General features: G+C 39.3%; 1 protein-coding gene across 1 annotated transcript in view; it reads left to right on the top strand.

The window, feature by feature from the left end:
• The window catches only part of LOC135195292 (myelin transcription factor 1-like), a 191,624-nt gene extending 189,771 nt beyond the window's left edge, over nt 1–1,853 (top strand). The window contains exon 2 of the mRNA XM_064221551.1: nt 1,654–1,853. Within this exon, the coding sequence (XP_064077621.1) occupies nt 1,654–1,853 (200 nt within the window). The remainder of the gene's footprint in view (nt 1–1,653) is intronic.
• The last annotated feature ends 16,780 nt before the right edge of the window (nt 1,854–18,633 follow it).

The raw sequence follows: 18,633 nt of genomic DNA, 5'->3' as shown, positions 1-18,633 counted from the left end.
TGTGTATAAACCTACTGTCTTTAGTACAATATTATAATGGCAACACCATCTCGTCTCGATTCTATGGATTTCACAGTAATATAACGAACAGCTGCAGATGTCTTTTTAAAAGCCGTGCTTTCCGAACGTCTTTCGGCTTATACCTGGCATAATTCATTCTGGCCTCTGATACCACGCTTAATCATATTAAATGGACGCAGTGCAAACACTAAAATACACAAAAAAGGAACCTTACAAGTCACAGCTATTTAAAACACCTAGAATTTGAGAATAGGGCCCACTCCCCATTCCGAAGAACACAATACAACACTTATTTTCTCTTGGGGAAAGACCCGGGCAATTACGTTATCATTCCTCCACTGAAATAATCTTTCTCCATTCGCTTATTATGCAAGCGACGGCTCTCCTCGTCATGCCCCGCCCTATTTTCAAGACTTCGACCCACACTTAAAGAAAAAACCACTTCAGACCCCCCAATAATGTCATTACACACGGCAATGCTACGCACTCATTAACAAAACTTCTCGTGAATTACGCGGATAATTCGCGTCTTCAGCCATTCATTTACATCAGGAGAGGTCTGACCTGACGTCTTAGAAAAGCGGCGGCGAAGTGGCAAATGGTGTTTTTTTTTTAACTCTGCTCTGTATTCGCTCTTGGTAAGGTGTCCGTTAACCGAATGGGGTAAATGGGTAGTTCGGGTGGTTGGATTAACCAGCGACCTCCGACAGAGAAATATACGCCATTTCGCCGGTACCTTCTGCTGTAGAAAAGACGTTTTTTTTACTTTATTATATTTTAGCTTTTCAAATTTTTGTTAAGAGATAAAAATAACCTGCTTTTACCTTCTGCTTACAAAAGACGATTTTTCAAGTGTTATGAACTTTATTTAATTTTAGCTTTTAAGATTTTTATTAAGAGATAAAAATAACCGACCAGTAATAAATACGCTCAGAGCAATATGGCAAAACACAAGTATTTCCAGACATTTGAAGGGATGTTTCATGCTTTCAACAACGGTAAATTCCGGTGAGAGAGAGAGAGAGAGAGAGAGAGAGAGAGAGAGAGAGAGAGAGAGAGAGAGAGAGAGAGAGAATTTACAGCTTAATCTATACGTTAATCACGAATGTTATGCCGATTACGATTATCGGATCTAATAGAATGAACAGGTCATGACCACGGCATACGTTAAGTGTTAGCGTGAAATATCACTAAACTTCGTAATTCTTACTTCAAATGGATTTACAGAAAACCGTCCATCATAAAAGATTTATTATTATTAGATAAAAGACTGAGGCACGTGCTCGTTCCTTGCTCAGAGCTAAATTCATTGCGTTTATCACGCAGACATTTTAAGATAGCATATACTTGCTAAATAATTACATTTTTCGTTTGGCTGCGTTACCAAGGTCACCCACACTACCACCAAGAGAGAGAGAGAGAGAGAGAGAGAGAGAGAGAGAGAGAGATACCTCATCAAGATTCCCCAATTTTAAAATTGTGATAAGATGATATATATTTCGACAGGAGTACTGGTCACTCATGGCTGATACCGACTCATTTTCAAGCACTTGACTAAAAAAAGAAAGAAGAAGAAGAAAAAGAAGAAAAAGAGTACTGTATAAGGGCAGAGACACCTTAATATTCCCCAAGATGAGACAATGGCGACCCCGCAGGAAAAGAATAAGAGGTTACGAGGGCCCTGGTGTTGTGATCGTATATCTGCCAAGGCTTGGGAAAAGGGAGGAGAGGAAGAGAAGAAGGTCTTGGAGGAGGAGGAGGAGGAGGAAGAGGAGGAGGAGGCTTCCATCCAGCACTTACGGCCATCCGCGCCGCTAGGGACATCTCTCTGACGACCTCAGGAAAAACGACACCCCGGGGCCACATAGCAAACCCGCCACGAAACTCTGATAGAAGAAGTTCCACCCGTTTCCCTCGGCTGACAATGGCGGCGGCGGCGGAGTCAAGGAAAGGGGAGAAGTCATCGGTGGTGTCTGTGCGCGTGTCCGTAGTACGTGGAGCTTCTCCAGTAAATCGCGATGAATATTGAATGTCAACAGCACAAAGGTTTGTGCGATGAACAATGGGGAAGTGGCAGCAGCCCCTTTTAAAGGCAATTTTATTATGGAAGCTGTTGCAGAGGGACACTTTGACACTTTTGCTATTGTTCAATCAGACTGGTCTTGTGCCAGCCACCACCAAGGGTTGTCTTGTTCCTATAACCTTTGGCGTTACGTTTCAGCGTTCGCTTGTTTCATTTTAGAAGCCGTCACTATTGGTGGTTACCTTTTTATTTACCAAGACCGTGGAAATCGTTCTGCGTTGAGATGGAGTAGCATTACTTATTAGTATCTCCTTTCCCCCAAGACGCAAAACTTTTTGTCAATAGGCTTAACCACAACGGCATAAAGAAAATGCAAAGTCTGTCCTCTGACAAGAACTCAACAAGAAGGTAAGTATGGATTATTCGCACACTTTCACTTTATTCAATGCCATAGCGTAGCTTCAGTCTTCATGTAAGAGCTGATCCTCAGTTCCACTGGGTTACACTCATCACTCAAGTTTCCTTCAAGAGCAACTCCTCCTTCCGGGCCAAGAAATCTGCCACTTTTTGCTGTTAGTATTATTTTAGTAGGTTATCTAACCTCACATCTTTCAAAACATATCGAGTAATTTTACTGGAATGATTCCTATTCTAGCTTACACACACACACGCACACATACTAAATATATACATAAACTAAAGTCTTTCATGCACTGAAAGCTTTGCAAACTCACTCGCTATCCGTAGATACCTTGTCAAGCTGCTGCATATACGTACTGATAAATTCTGGCCGACTATATCTACATTCGGTGTGTAGTACCTAAGGGGCCTGAACATTGAAAACAACTATGCCCTGAGGCCATAACTTTATTTGTCCTTTAAATTGCACTCTGGGATATGAGAGACTGCTTCAGCGGAACACTAACTTAGCAACTTGGCTTTTGTTACAGAACAAGGTATTTTGCCTGTTAAGTCTTCTTCAATAGCATTTTACTATGATTTGCAGAAAATAGGATGTATCTATATTCCTCAATTGGCAAATAGGACACTTCACGTCGTCTTGTTTAAAGGAAGTTAAGGATTGATTACTTCACGTAAGAACAGTTCATAGAGCTGTTCACTACTGTGAACTGCAGAATGTTCTACAGTTGGTACTGGATATTTAGGACCTTGTTATCTTTTAGAAGAGAAACCCCAGTTCATATGGAACATGCCACAGGGACCTTTGACTTCAAATAAAAGCTTTCAAAGAGTATAAATGTAGGTATAAATGAGAAATCTTCCAAGTTTACACAATTTCACGTCTCTGATCTTCATGGTATATTATTCCTACCTCTTTGTTTCGATTAAATTAAAAAAAATCAAAGTCAGACCTAGTGCAGAATCACACTGTCGGAACAATGATCCATAAATTGTGCCGCAGTTTGGGAAGATGGGCCTTTGAAAACATTTACACAGCCTAAAAAAAACACACAGGCGCTCAAGCGCACGGACACACAGACATGAAGTTGAACCACAGAGAGTAAAAGAAAAATCTAAAACAAGGAAAAAAAACTCTAGTTTAATTATATTCATATATCAAAATGCAAGTTCCCAATTTTAACCCCGCAGCACTCTGACTGGACAAAAATACTCTTCGGGGGGGAGGGTGGTGGAAGAGAGAGAGAGAGAGAGAGAGAGAGAGAGAGAGAGGAAAAAAGCGCATTTCATCCGAATAACACAAAACGCGACGACACGTCAATTAGATAATGGATTTCCACGGACCTTCGTAATGGGTACTGGACTAACAAAGGGGTTAATTGAATTAATATCACATGAAGAAAGGTAAAACTGAAGAGTAAATATATCCCCTGCTAATGGAATATCTATATTTGAACAGCGTAATTACTTAAAAACGTTATTATAAATGGATAAATATCAAATTACATTTCCACGACGTAAAAAAGTGATACTTTTTCCCAGAACCGCCGCTCAAAATATAAGGCAAAACCCTTTGACGGAGTTTTATTTTTTGTGTTTTTTTTTTCTGCTGGGAAATGAAAATATTACATGAAAAGGAGCAAAAAATACTAAAGTGAACAGTGCAAGGTGCACACTAATTACTAAAGATAACATTTCCGTCTAATAAATTAGGTTTTGCATTATGATAAACGCACGATTTGGATTAAAGTACAGATAACAAACATATCCTTTACGGTGCGCATCATACTGAATAGGTCACACTTGCCTGAAGTGCAGATAGTGTTGCATGAAAGGGAGTGGAATAAAAACAGCCACCAAAATAGAAGAATTATATTGGAGTATCGACGAATCAGAGAGAGAGAGAGAGAGAGAGAAGAGAGAGAGAGAGAGAGAGAGAGAGGAACTTTTTTTTTTTTAGACGCGTAAAAGAGGTAGAGAAAGAATGACAACCTCGGAGCAAAGCTTAAGTGATTACAATCAGGCGTAGACACAAAATAGTTTTTCAATTTAATGAAAGGGAGAATGCATATTGGACTAGAATGAGTGAAGAGAAAAAAAAAAGGAAATGGAAGAGAAAAATAAACAATTTATTGTGGAAGGGGAGAAGGAAGGGATGAAGTGACCCAGCAATACAAAAGGTAATGTAGGGGGTGAGACAAGATGGACAGGAGAGAGACTGAGGGAGATGGATGGATGGGGAGAACGACTGATAAAGCTACAGAGAGAGAGAAGAGTAGAGAGAGAGAGAGAAGAGAGAGAGAGAGAGAGAGAGAGACAGCAGACTATAACTTGTACAAGGAAAATGATATCGGCATTTTTCAATAACAATTATACAGAATGACACTACTTCTAACTACCGAAATAATAATAATAATAATAATAATAATAATAATAATAATAATAATAATATAATAATAATGATATTATATTATTATTATTATTATTATTATTAGTTTATTATTATTATATTATTATGTATTGTTATTAATATTATTCTTATTATTATTCGATTTTCTGCTTGTCTATATGTACGACTGTTATCCTTAGCTAAGCATGTAAGCAAGAAACCAAGTCAGGACGCAGGTCATTACCATCTGTCATTTCGATAATCAATAATATCCTCACCAAACCAGCAATCCGAGTCATGCAACTCTCTTTCGATTTCAGAACCGATTATTATTATTATTACTAAAGGGATAAATTCATATGACATTTTCATGAAAACTCATTTGAAACTGTTGGAGATTCACATCAACCGTGCATTTGACGTCTAGGCCAGTCCCTTACGACGCTCCTGATTGCCTGTTGATAAGCCAATCACAGGGCTGGAAACTCTCAAGTCCCTCTCGAGAGTTCACAAAGGCAGGATGTATGTTCCACCTCCCCTGAGGGATACGTCTTATAGGAGAGGTGGAACATAGATCCTACTCATGTGAACTCTCTCGACAGACTGAGAGTTTCCAGCCCTGTGATTGGATTATCAACAGCCAATCATGAGCGGCGTAAGGGACTGGCGTAGACATAGGATGCACGGTTGATGTGAATCTACTATAGTAACATCATGACAAGGATGATAAAAGTATCGAGAAGGTATTAAAATAATTAAGTTACATACAAAATTACCAGTTTTTATCCAGGAAATCATTCACTTTCATCCAGAAAATCGCTCATTTGCATAAAAACGTGCACTGAAAAACAAGTGAATTGGAATAATAAAATCAAGGAGTTCCGCATTTTCTAATGGTAGTACTAAATATTACCGAATAATAAGAATCTTAAAATGCAAATATACTCTTTTATAGAGAGAAATTTCCCATAAAAATATTACATATCAATTGATCTTGGGACACTTCAACGTTTAATATTAAAGAGACAGCCTATCAGACATACATACATCCATATATATATATATATATATATATATATATATATATATATATATATATATATATATATATATATACACACATATGGTATATGAGTAAAAATAAATCAAATTCATGAGGAAACCTGATCAGTGCAAGAAAAATAAACTTCTAAAAAAAACCTCAACTGTGTGTGACGAATGAAATGGGAATGGAAGAAAGAAATATCAAAATACAAAAGTAAACGATTTTAGGAGCATCGGAGACTAGAAATTAATTTCTCGATATAATGTGGTTCGGATCCCACAACAAGCTGTAGGTCCCGTTGTTAGGTAACCCATTGGTTCTTAGCATACATAAAAATATCTAAACCTTCGCACCAGCCCCAGGAGACATGTTGATCAGCTCATTGGTCTGCTTAAACTAAGATATATATATATATAATATATATTATATATATATATATATATATATATATATATATATATATATATATTATTAAATAATGATAATATAGACACATTTAAAAACTAGAACAACGACATCCAGAAACCAAGTTTTAAAAGAGCAAGAATGACACATATAAATAATAGTAATAACTTTACAATATGAGAATAAAGGAAAACCAGTGTTGAACTGAATAAGCACTACACAAAGTAGCAATTGGAATTCCAGGGGAAAAACAACTCGATGCCTAGAGTAACTTAAACAAGGGCAACTCGAATTCGAGAAACAATTCAACAAGAGCAACTCCAACCTCAGAGTATAGAGAGAGACAGAGAGAGAGAAAGAGAGAGAGACTCAGATACAAGTAATCATTAAAGAAGAATACTTCGAACACCAAGGTAATTAAAAAGAACGTTAAAATCAGATTCAGTTAAAATTAAATTTGAACAGCCTTAGTGCAATTCTAAAATGAACACCACTGACAAACTAGAAAGGCCTATAACAAGGCTTAAATTAAATTATAAATAATCAAGACCCACCCACACTGAGTTAAACATCAATTGCCCGAGACCAAGAGAACACCTTTAAAACTGACAAGAAAGAAACCTCTTCTCGAAGCCGACCTTTTCAAACCTCAGCTTTGATTTCAGCACTCGAGGGTGGGGGGTGGGGGGCGGGAGATCACACAAGCAATACAGCTTAATTATCCCTTCCGCAAATTAAAATCGATAATGGACGGATCATAAAAGAAAGGTAAACGAGAAAAGTCAGCAATGAAGGAGAATGAACGCCAACGTTACACAAAACTTTCGTCATAAAACACGTCGCTAAGATCATGGAATCTGGACTTATGTTAGTGAGGAAATTCACACACAGAAGAAATAGTTGAGTCGAGGACGTCCCCTTAGTATTGGAAGGTACGAACCGGTTAAAAGGGGAGTTTGATAACTATCTACGAATGGGGGAAGGAGTACAAGAAAATGAAAAATGGAAGGGATCAAAATGGAGAGAGAGAGAGAGAGAGAGAGAGAGAGAGAGAGAGAGAGAAGAGAGAGAGAGTTCGGAAGGAGGATGAAAAGATAAATGGAAAAAATCAGAACAAAGAGAAACAGAACCAAGAATAGGATAAAATGCTTGAGAGTATGGGAAATTGAAGAAAAAGGATGGAACGAAAAGAGACAAAAAGGACAAAAAATAAACAAATAAATAAATAAATAACGGCAGAGGCTGATCGGCAAGAACGAGAGAGATAGAGAGAAAGAGAGAATGGCGTATGTATAGGTGCAAGAAGAGAAAGAGAAAGAGAGAGGAGAGAGAGAGAGAGAGAGAGAGAGAGAGAGAGAGAGACGTGTGGTTGGCGTAGGGTAAGGGAACGAACGACCCCCTTGAGCGCTATTCCAGCAAACAAGAAAGTGTATCAAGAGCAAGCATAAACAAAGCCTTGAGGTCACCTCGCACACACACACACTCACATACACACACACAACACACACACACACACACTCCACACAGCAGCAGGAGAAGGACCTCCCGTGGCTGTGATGCTGCCATCGGCTTCAGCTACATGGAAGGAAACAACTTAGGAAGGGCGGAGTAGCGAAAAATGAAAAAAAAGAGACAAAAACAAATGAAGGTATGGATAATAAAGATGTAGAGAGGAGAGAAAAAGCGCGGTGGTCTTAGGAAATGACGGAGGATCGATAAAAAATGGGATAACGATCACCGGTCTCCATTATCCTTTATCCTGACCCAAAATGAAGGTAGAGCCAGTAAGAGTGAAGCTATGAGAGAGAGAGAGAGAGAGAGAGTTACAAGGATTAGGCTATCTCAAAGTCCATCCGAGGAGACATCGTGAGCTCACTTGTCTGTAAGAGCAGGTTTTACTGTTCATTCACAGTGTCTTAGTGATTTTATCTAGCTTTCTTTTAAACTCTTCCACACTGTTGCTGTTTACAACTTCTGGTTGCAGTTTATTCCATGTGTCACATATCTTCTATGTACAGAAGTTCCCACAGTAGGATGTGTTGTATCTCTTCAGTTATAGTTTCCAGCCTTATTTCTTGTGTTGTTTTCGTTAACGTAAATAGGTTACTGAGGAGAGAGAGAGAGAGAGAGAGAGAGAGAGAGAGAGAGAGAGAGAGCTTTGTGAAGGAGGCTGCAGTTAACGCACAATGAAATACCAAAGGTGGTAACCACTACAAGTTCTTGGTTTAAGCAAACAAAATTCTTTATTATAAGAGCAAGACGCCCTAAGCGGGCTGTATTATGCCCCAGCATTCATCTCAAATTTTCGATCTCTGCCCCACCCAGGATGTCCGGGCGGTAATGGGTCCTTTCTGCATACCATAACCATCCATGGGCGTCATCTTCAGAGAGCAGAAAGCGGAGACAACATAACATGTTCGTACCAGATAATGAGAAGGAAATCTAAGAGCAAATAAAGTTTACTTGATTAACGACGGCTTGTACGAAGGATTAACATAAAAAAAGATCAAACCGTATTAAAACAACACTAAGCAATCCATTAACAGACCAATTATGAAAACGAGTCCGCTATTTTCCTCGTGTCAAGATTTTCCCGTCATTTTATTCTGCAAAAAGTGAATTTTTAGTTGAGATAAATAAAAAAAAAAAAACACATATGCCTTTTAAAGTCAAGACGAAATCACCAAACAATTCTACTCAGAGCAAAACGTATTTCAGAGAAGAATATCAATCAATTTATACAATTTAATTTTCCAGTCAGTTGAAGTCTTGCAAATTGAATTTCAAAAGTGAAGAAGTCCACGTGTAGATCACACTAGATATATATTTGTTGCTAAACAGCAATAGAACAATATTTGTTCATTTAAAGAGCATAGTCCTCATTCAGATTACTGAAATTACACACACACACACACACACACACACACACACACACACATGTACACACAAAAGATTGATGAAAGTATAATACCAGTAAGTGTCATTTCACCATCCTAACTTATCTGGACACAAAGAAAGTAACAGACAATATGGGTAATCGAAAGGAACTACTTCTCCTACTACTACTACTACTACAAACACAGAGACTACTACTTCTTGACTGATCACGATAACAACCTAGTAAACAGCAGGACTTACGATGAAGATGACTCCAAGGATAACTAAAGCGAGATAATCAAACAACAAAAGATAACACTGGAAGGGCGACTCGGAAACGACCAGAGACATGCTATGCTAAACACAGATGGAAACAAGGGCTGACCTCACTTTGTTCCCCTCAGAATATCACACAAGACCTCAGGAAAATGGTCGGAGGGCAGAAGAAAGGCGAATTCTAAGGAAGAAGGAAATGAAGACGAGGGGAACAGCAGCAGAGCCCCTGGTCGAGGGGAAAGGGCCAAGTCGTGAGGATAACCGAAAGAGAGAGAAAGAGACACCGGACTGAGGGGGAATGGACGATAACGGTACAAATGGTCTCCGGAGATAAGAGATACGGCGGGGGGATGGAAAAGGGGGAAGGGGGGGTAGAAGAAGGGAGAATCCCAAGACACATTAAGACACGTAGCTTAAATAGAAATAGATCACGGATGGGGAAAGAGAGAGAAAGAAAAAAACACTACAGTAGAAGGAGAGGGGGGTCCAGGAACTAACTGACAGAGTTGAAATTGAGCGATTTTAATGAAAACAAAAAAACATGATATAGCTTAAATAGAACTAGATTACGGATTGGGAAAGGAAAAAAAACACTACAGTAGAAGGAGAGGGGGCCCCAGGAACCAAGGGACTGAGTTGAAATTGAGAACACTTAAGAATAAAAAAAAAAAAAAAAAAAAAAAACAACCCCACGTTGTGTCTGGAAACCAGAGGTTACAAAGAAGGAAAATATATAAACCATAAGAGCACTAAGAACAGAGCACACTTCCGCCAACACTACTTACCAGTGAACCTAAGAACTTTCTTCAACGAGTGAATTATTATCGTATCTTCATTGATACCTAAATATATGGTGCAGGCTTGCATGATTTAATAGAGCAAGTCAAGTTGGTTTCAGTGATAAAACCTGGAAGAAGTAATCTTACGACCAGAAAAGGACAAATCTACGGGATCCTGAAAACACAAAAGGAGAAATATGACATTCTACTAAGGGCCCTTAAATTTTCGACATTACGACACTCTAGTACTGATACCGCATAGATAAGGGAATCGACAGCCGAAAGTAGTTATGGTTCCATGTCGGCTTGGAAATGATAATATGTTACAGGTAATGAGAGAGAGAGAGAGAGAGAGAGAGAGAGAGAGAGAGAGAGAGAGTATAATTTGCAGAGACAGGGGGATAGTTAAAAAGGTACGGAAAGAAAGAGAGAGAGAGAGAGAGAGAGAGAGAGAGTGGGTGTAGGGAGCCCGGTAGTGGCGAGGAGGTTGTCGAAAGGTCGGCGGCGCGTGGAAAGAAGGTGATCCCAAGCATGGTGCCCCTAAAGTACAGTTAAGCAAAAGACGGTCGTCGGGGATGATAGCAGGTTCATTCCAGTGCCATAAAGATTACGCGCATAAAAACCCCCCCTCCCCCCTTCTCGCTCCTCACCCGGCAATGGGATCTCTCTCTTCCAAATGTCCAGTGGAAAAGCTGCACGCAATTCCAGGCAATAAAACCCGCGTCTAGTATCCATAAAAGACCTGGAATGACCAAGTGTAAGATTGCATGTCAGGAGGAGGAGGAGGAGGAGGAGGAGGAGGAGGAGGAGGAGGAGGAGGAGGAGGAGAAGGAGGAGAGCTGGTCCCTCAAAAACAACCCCCTCCCTCCCCCCAAAAAAAAGACTCACACATGTACCCCCAATTTAGGGGTGAAAGGGGGCGGGGGCGCCTTTTTCTTCTACTTCGGATGTGGGATTTTTAATGTCCCCGTCAGTCACCCCCCCCCCCTCCCCGGGCTCCCGTGCCCTCCACCTGCCCTAACACCCCAGCAGGGGGAAAAAAAGTGGCACATTTCGGCAAATGATGTGAAAGCGAAGCCTCTTTGAGCAGCAATGAAACCTGAAATCAATAGCACACAATGCTTGCCTGAAGCACAGTCACCTGGATACAATCGCAACAGAGAGAGAGAGAGAGAGAGAGAGAGAGAGAGAGAGATCTCGCCGGACATCTGCATCGCTTAATGGCTCCACAGAGCAGCAGCTTCCCAATAGATCGTCACCTCGTAAAAAAAAAGAATTATTTACACATTTCCTCACAGGATAGGTTTTGTACATTCTAGTCTTATTCATGAATGCGTCTGCAATACTTCGCAATGACCCTCTTAAACATAGAGAGAGAGAGAGGAGAGAGAGAGAGAGAGATGGGGCGGGGGTGAGGGGTGGGGGGAAGCAGATAATCTCTAAGGCCGTCACGGTCTGCTGGATATAGCTACAAACATCATAAAAATACAAAACGTGATGTTTACAACCTCTTTATTCGTAACCATGCTCGATTCTCAACGGCATCACAAAGTGAGCAAAGACAACTTAAGAGGGGAAAGTGCGAGTGGGAGGAGGGAGAGGGAGGGAGGGAGAGGGAGGGGGTGCGGAGGAAGGGAAGGGGGATGAAGACAGCCGCGCATGGGAATACGTCGGAGGAGAGAAGAAGAAGATGCCTTCTAGGTAGAATGGCTGAGAAGACGAGTAAAGCGCAGAGAGAGAGAGAGACAGAGAGAGAGATTCCGGTTTTCAAGAATAAAGTTAGCAGAAGCCTCTGGGTTACTAAGTTGAGTTGAAGACGCGGGAGAAAGGGGTGGGGTGGGGGTTATGTGGGGAGGATTGTGGGAGGGATAAGGTGGGAATGAGATGAAAAAGGCAGATGGAACTTGATCCTACTTGTGCATGCAAGAGCAACTTGAGGACTTTCCTCACTAAGGCTATAATAACAGAGTCACTGGCGCATACGCCACGGATCAAGATCTTAATAGACAAGCACGCAATTCCCTGACTGGCATTCGTGGCAACTCCTCGACTATTATTCCCGGTAATACCTTGACTGGTATTCCAGGCTGGGGATGCGCAGACCTCCTTCAGGGATATATCAGTGGCTGGGCCTCAAGTTCTTAAATAACAGCAACAAAATAGTGACAATAAGATGAGGCCGCCTTTCTTCTAGTACATTAATTTTGATCTACGAAATTCAGCAATCTTTTCTCTGCACTGACTCCTACGCTTTGGAACTCTCCTATTCTGCGTTTTCCCTTTGCAAGAGACTGGTGTATCCCTTCCTTTTCTTTAAGGGAGGGGCTCTATGAATAACTGGGTTACCCGTCCAATTGGATTTTGCTCTTAAAAAAAACATCCCTGAAATAAGAATATTCCCTACATGGCCTGGAATCGAAAATAATGATTTGTTGCCCGCAGGCCAGTGAATAACAGAACACTCACTGGCGTAACAAATATATACGTATATATATATGTAAGACGGCCCATCTCGAGGATCGCACCCGCGGTAACATCTACGGCTATACAATGAATGGGGATTTGAAGGGGGTGGGCGGAGAGAGGGGGGGGGGGGGGGGCTTGAGAGGCTAGGAGGAGGACTGGTGAGGAGGGGGTAGTGTGGCTGAAACAAATGGCAACCTCAAGAGTTTATGACGGCAAAGCTCTTGGGCCTACTTCCGAAACAACTCGTATACCTCCATAGGATGGGTATACGCGATCTGGATTGAAAGAAGCAGCCTCTTCTGCCCTATCGCGATGCTATTTTTTTTTTTTTTACCTTTTTGTTTTTGTTTACCTCGCCCGAAATTGCCTGTTAGACTTACAACAGACTATGGGGAAGACTGTTTTAATAATAATAATAATAAAATAATAATAAATAATAATAATAATAATAATAATAATAATAATAATAATAATAACTAATAATAATAAAATTTTATATTTTCCAGCTCTTAGCCATATACAAATAGAGTATACAAATAGAATACGAATCTTCAAAATGCGAGAAAAAGGATAATACCGGTACCAATAAGATACTCATCTGAGAACTGTGTATGGTACAAAGGCATAAAAAAAATGACAAAGGAGTCCATGTGATAATAGATCATACCGAGTGTCACTATCGTAAGTTTATATCAAAATAACGCGGTTTGGCGAAATAAAATGATTTGTTGCAAGGAATATGCGCAGGTTACATGAAGCGTTTCAAAGGGAAAATTCAGGTAATTATATATATCGAAAACAGAAAACATCAAGCGTAATATTTTATATATAAATATATATATATATATATATATATAGTATAGATATATATATATATATATGTGTGTGTGTGTGTGTGTGTGTGTGTGTGTGTGTGTGTGTGTATGTGTGTGAGAGAGAGAGAGAGAGAGAGAGGGACTTGAATGCAGGAAGAGGAGGAGTCAGGAGGGTATGTTAAGGAAAGCAGTGAACTCTCTTCTTAACCCTTTCTCCTGCATTTGTCTTTGATCACGACACGAGAACCTTAGTGCGTGACCACAGTCCTAAGCTTGCTAAAGGCCACTAGGCCAAGTGAATCACCATTCATTTTCTCACTCTCTCTCTCTCTCTCTCGGTCTCTCATATCTATATTCTTATTTGCGTATTTTTGGTTGTTGTTGTTGTTTGGGTGTCTCATTCATTCAGGCTTTTGAAGACATGATTCCCAATATTTATTGAGGATAATAGCGCAAAACTTGTAAATATAACAGATGTAGGTGCACGCCCACAAACCTCTCTCTCTCTCTCATCTCTCTCTCTCGTCTCTCTCTCTCTCTCTCTCTCTCTATATATATATATATATAGATATATATATATATATATAGATATATATATATATATATATATATATATATATATAGATAGATATATATATCTATATATATATATATATATATCTATATATATATATATATATATATATATGTATATATATATATTATATATATAGATATATATCTATCTATATCTATATATATATATATATATATATATATATATATATATAGATATAGTATATATAATATATATTTATTATTATATAGATATGTATATCTATACACTTACATATATATATATATATATATATATATATATCTATATCTATATAGATTAGATATATCATATATATATATATATATATATATATATATATACTCTATATATATATATACTATCTATTTGTATATTCATATATATCTAATAAAACATATATATACATTATATATTTATATATATACATACATACATACAAATAAATCGCTAAGTTACTACGCGCGCGCAAAAAAAAAAGCCAAAAAAAAAAATTCCCTGGATGCCAAAGGAAATCATAAATGAGTGGAAATGCTTTATTGTACCACCGCACGCAATTAATGAATTGCTCCGTCCCGCTCGAGTGGAAAAGTGATTATTTTTTCCGAATGACGAATAATCATTTAACTAACAACCAGGTCCTGCTAACAACAATCTCACAACAGAATGGGCGGACGGCAATTACCTCGCACTGATGGCAAGCGCTGCACTTGCCGTCAAATTCACGATTAATTACGCCTTCTTCGAGAACGAGTCGAATTCACAATTAATTACGGCTTCTTCAAGAACGAGTCAAATTCACAATTAATTACGACTTCTTCAAGAACGAGTCAAATTCACAATTAATTACGACTTCTTCAAGAACGAGTCAAATTCACAATTAATTACGACTTCTTCAAGAACGAGTCAAATTCACAATTAATTACGACTTCTTCAAGAACGAGTCAAATTCACAATTAATTACGGCTTCTTCAATTACGAGTCAAATTCACAATCAATTACGGCTTCTTCAATTACGAGTCAAATTCACAATGAATTACGGCTTCTTCGAGAACGAGTCAAATTCACAATTAATTACGACTTCTTCGAGAACGAGTCAAATTCACAATTAATTACGACTTCTTCGAGAACGAGTCAAATTCACAATTAATTACTCCTTTTCCAAGAACGACGGCCATCTGAACAATCCATTACGGAAACGAGAAAAGAATGAGGAATGAGAGGAATGAGGGACGATATAAGAATGAATTGGTGGGTGGAGGTGGGGGGGGGGGGGGGGTGTGTGGGGGAGAAATTGCAAGCTCTCATGTTAGCAGCGCTCTCCACCGGCGACGTCGTCCATCTCATTACCTTTATTGTTGCTGCCGAAAAATCAAGGCATCCCCGAGGGGACAGGTTGACCAAATGCGTGACCCGTGTGAGTCTTCTTGTGAGACTCACTCACTCTCTCTCTCTCTCTCTCTCTCTCTCTCTCTCTCTCTCTCTGATATTTACCCGTATGAAACAAACACGCATTCTCACTAGCAATTTCATCATTGCTTGAATAGCTGAAATAATAATTATGATCTCTCTCTCTCTCTCTCTCTCTCTCTCTCTCTCTCTCTCTCTGCATATTACCCGTATGAAACAAACACGCATTCTCACTAGCAATTTCCATCATTGCTTGAATAGCTGAAATAAATTAATTATGATCATCTCTCTCTCTCTCTCCGCTCTCTCTCTATCTCTCTCTCTCTCTCTCTCTCTGATATTTTACCCGTATGAAACAAACACGCATTCTCACTAGCAATTTCATCATTGCTTGAATAGCTGAAATAATTAATTATGATCTCTCTCTCTCTCTCTCTCTCTCTCTCTCTCTCTCTCTCTCTCGCATTATACAATGGCAATTTCCCATGAGCTTTCAAAAAATGTCACTCGCTCTCGTTGCAAATTTTTCATAAAATTCAATAAATATTTTACGCTATCTATCTACCTCAAGCAATTTCGAAAATTGCCTCTCTCTCTCTCTCTCTCTCTCTCTCTCTCTCTCTCATTCATATGAACATTATGGTCTCCTTCTGTTAGCATTAATTTGGTACATATGATTATTTTATCATGACCTCCCCGGTTACATTTAAGGAATTTCAGCCTTTGAGCTGTACCGTTTATTATTCCAAGTACACAGTTCTGAATATTTTTTGGAGCCAGGTTTGGTGTTTCATCCATTAGTCACGTCGTAATTGTTTTGAATACGATATTCTTAATGTTTCCACAAACATCACATCTGAACAACGTAAAAAACATTACGGATATGGGTCATGTCATGAAAGATATAAAATACATAGAATAAAACGTTATGATATCATAATTACAGCACATTCACGTGTGATTTAAAAGAAACCAAGAGTATATTAATAGTAGCACACTCACGTGTGATTGAAAAGAAATCAGATTATCATAATTATGACACATTCACGTGTCATTTAAAAGAAAGTAGACATCCTGGTGTCATTATAACAGCACATTCAGATGTGACTGACAATGAACAAGAAAACCTAGGTCATAATAATAGACCATTCACAGTGAGACTATAACTAGTAAACTGTTTCTTATTGTTTTACAGTGAGACTATAACTAGTAAACTGTTTTTATTATTGTTTTAATCATAAAAAAATGGAAGAATAAGATTCTCGCAAAAAACGAAATTCTAGTATTTTGTGACAAAAGACGCTTAAACGCGATTCCAGTAAAAAAAAAAAAAAAAATAAAAAAATAAAAAGACGACGCGATTCTTGCTAACACTTACACTAAAGCTTACACTTTGATTAAGCGAAGGTTAAAAAAAATAATGTGGGAGGAGCCTTATTAACATCTATCGAGCATTGGCAAGTCTCGGAGGGCTACGTAACATTTTCCCAAAGTTCTCGGAAACTGTCTTTCTACTGCTTGGTTAATTACAGTTCGTGCTCCACCCGACCATTTCCCCCGCTCATTAACATTGCATTTCGTAGCAATGGTGCATATGTGGCTTAACTCAAACCTCTCTCTCTCTCTCTCTCTTCTCTCTCTCTCTCTCTCTTCTTTGCACTGCGCCTTTTAAAGCCCGTGTTTGGGCCTCCGGGGATTCATTTTTACCTCCGTCAAGGAGGCTAGGCTTTCGGCCGCGTCGTCTGCATGTGCCCCTTCGAAATTTCACCGAATTTCGTGAAACTATTCATCGGGTGGCCACGCCCTTCCGAAGATTCGGTTCGTCGTCACAGAATTCATCCGTTTCTCAGTTACCATTATCATCATCATCATCATCACAGCTGCAGCAGTCGTGGTAGTTGGACTAACCTGGTGACAACAATATATTACCATACTCCTGCAATTTGCAATTGCAATTTTTCATGCATTGTTGCGAGCACCTTATCTCTAGAAAAACTCAGGTTAATTTTTTTTATCCCCGATTTTTTTTTTTTTTTCATGCACCATCACCAACACCAACCACCATCTTTTCCACGTCTCTGCTGCGACAGCATGCACACACACACACACACACACACACACCACACACACACACACTCCTACTGAGGCCAATCAAACCCAACCTCATCACATACCATTCCTTGTTAACTTCCCAATCCGAGTTTCTCACCAATTCCTCTTTTTTTCCCTTCCTCTTCTCTCTCTTGCTTCCTTCGTTTTTGTTGGTGTATCGCACTGGATAGTAGCAGTGTAAACCGTAAGGAAAGGGGGTGGAGGGGGAGGATGTATGTGGAGGTATGTGGGAGGGAGGGAGGGGATTCAAATTCCTAGATGAGGGGAGGGAGGGAGGGAAGGAGGGAATGGAGGTGGGGTAGGAGAGGGTAGGGAAGAGGAAACTTCCTTGGTTCTATAATGGCAGTTCGGTCGCGAGGGAAATCTATTCTCTTACCTAGTCATTGTTCCCCGCATAGTCAAATCTGCATAACCAATGGCGGAAGTTCATTCAATTGGACATTTTTTTAGGGGAGGATCCCTCCGTCCACGCCTCCCCCTTCCCCCTCACCCCTCCTCCTTCCTTTCCTTCAGGATCTAGAGCCCCTAATCTAAAAAAAAAAAAAATTGTGAGTTGATTTGTTCTTCGAGGTATAAATTGGTTAGATACGTTGTTTTGCCTCAACCATGGAGAAGAGAGTTCTATATGGCAGTTTTGTTCTATTCTTAGGATCTATCTAAGTTATTTTCCTGTTGTAGGCCGTATCTCAGTTATTTTCAGGTTCCATTCCAAGGCTCTATCTCAGTTATTTCATGCCCCGTTCACAAGCTCTGTGTCAGTTATTTCATGTTTCATACATAGGCTGTATGCGAGTTATTTTTCTGTCCCATTCATAGGCTCTATCTCGGTTATTTTCATGTTCCATTCAAAGGCTCTATGTCAGTTAGGTTCATGTTGCCATTCAATGGCTTCAAAGGCTCTATGTCAGTTAGGTTCATGTCCCATTCCAAGGCTTTATGTCAGTTACTTTCATGTCCCATTCATAGGCTCTTATCTCAGTTATATTTATGTCCTATTCAAAGGCTCTATCTCGGTTATTTT

The sequence above is a fragment of the Macrobrachium nipponense genome, chromosome 16 (assembly GCF_015104395.2).
Source record: "Macrobrachium nipponense isolate FS-2020 chromosome 16, ASM1510439v2, whole genome shotgun sequence".
NCBI lineage: Eukaryota > Metazoa > Arthropoda > Malacostraca > Decapoda > Palaemonidae > Macrobrachium > Macrobrachium nipponense.
The sequence above is the reverse complement of the archived record's forward strand: the minus strand, read 5'-3'. Positions and strand labels throughout refer to the sequence as shown.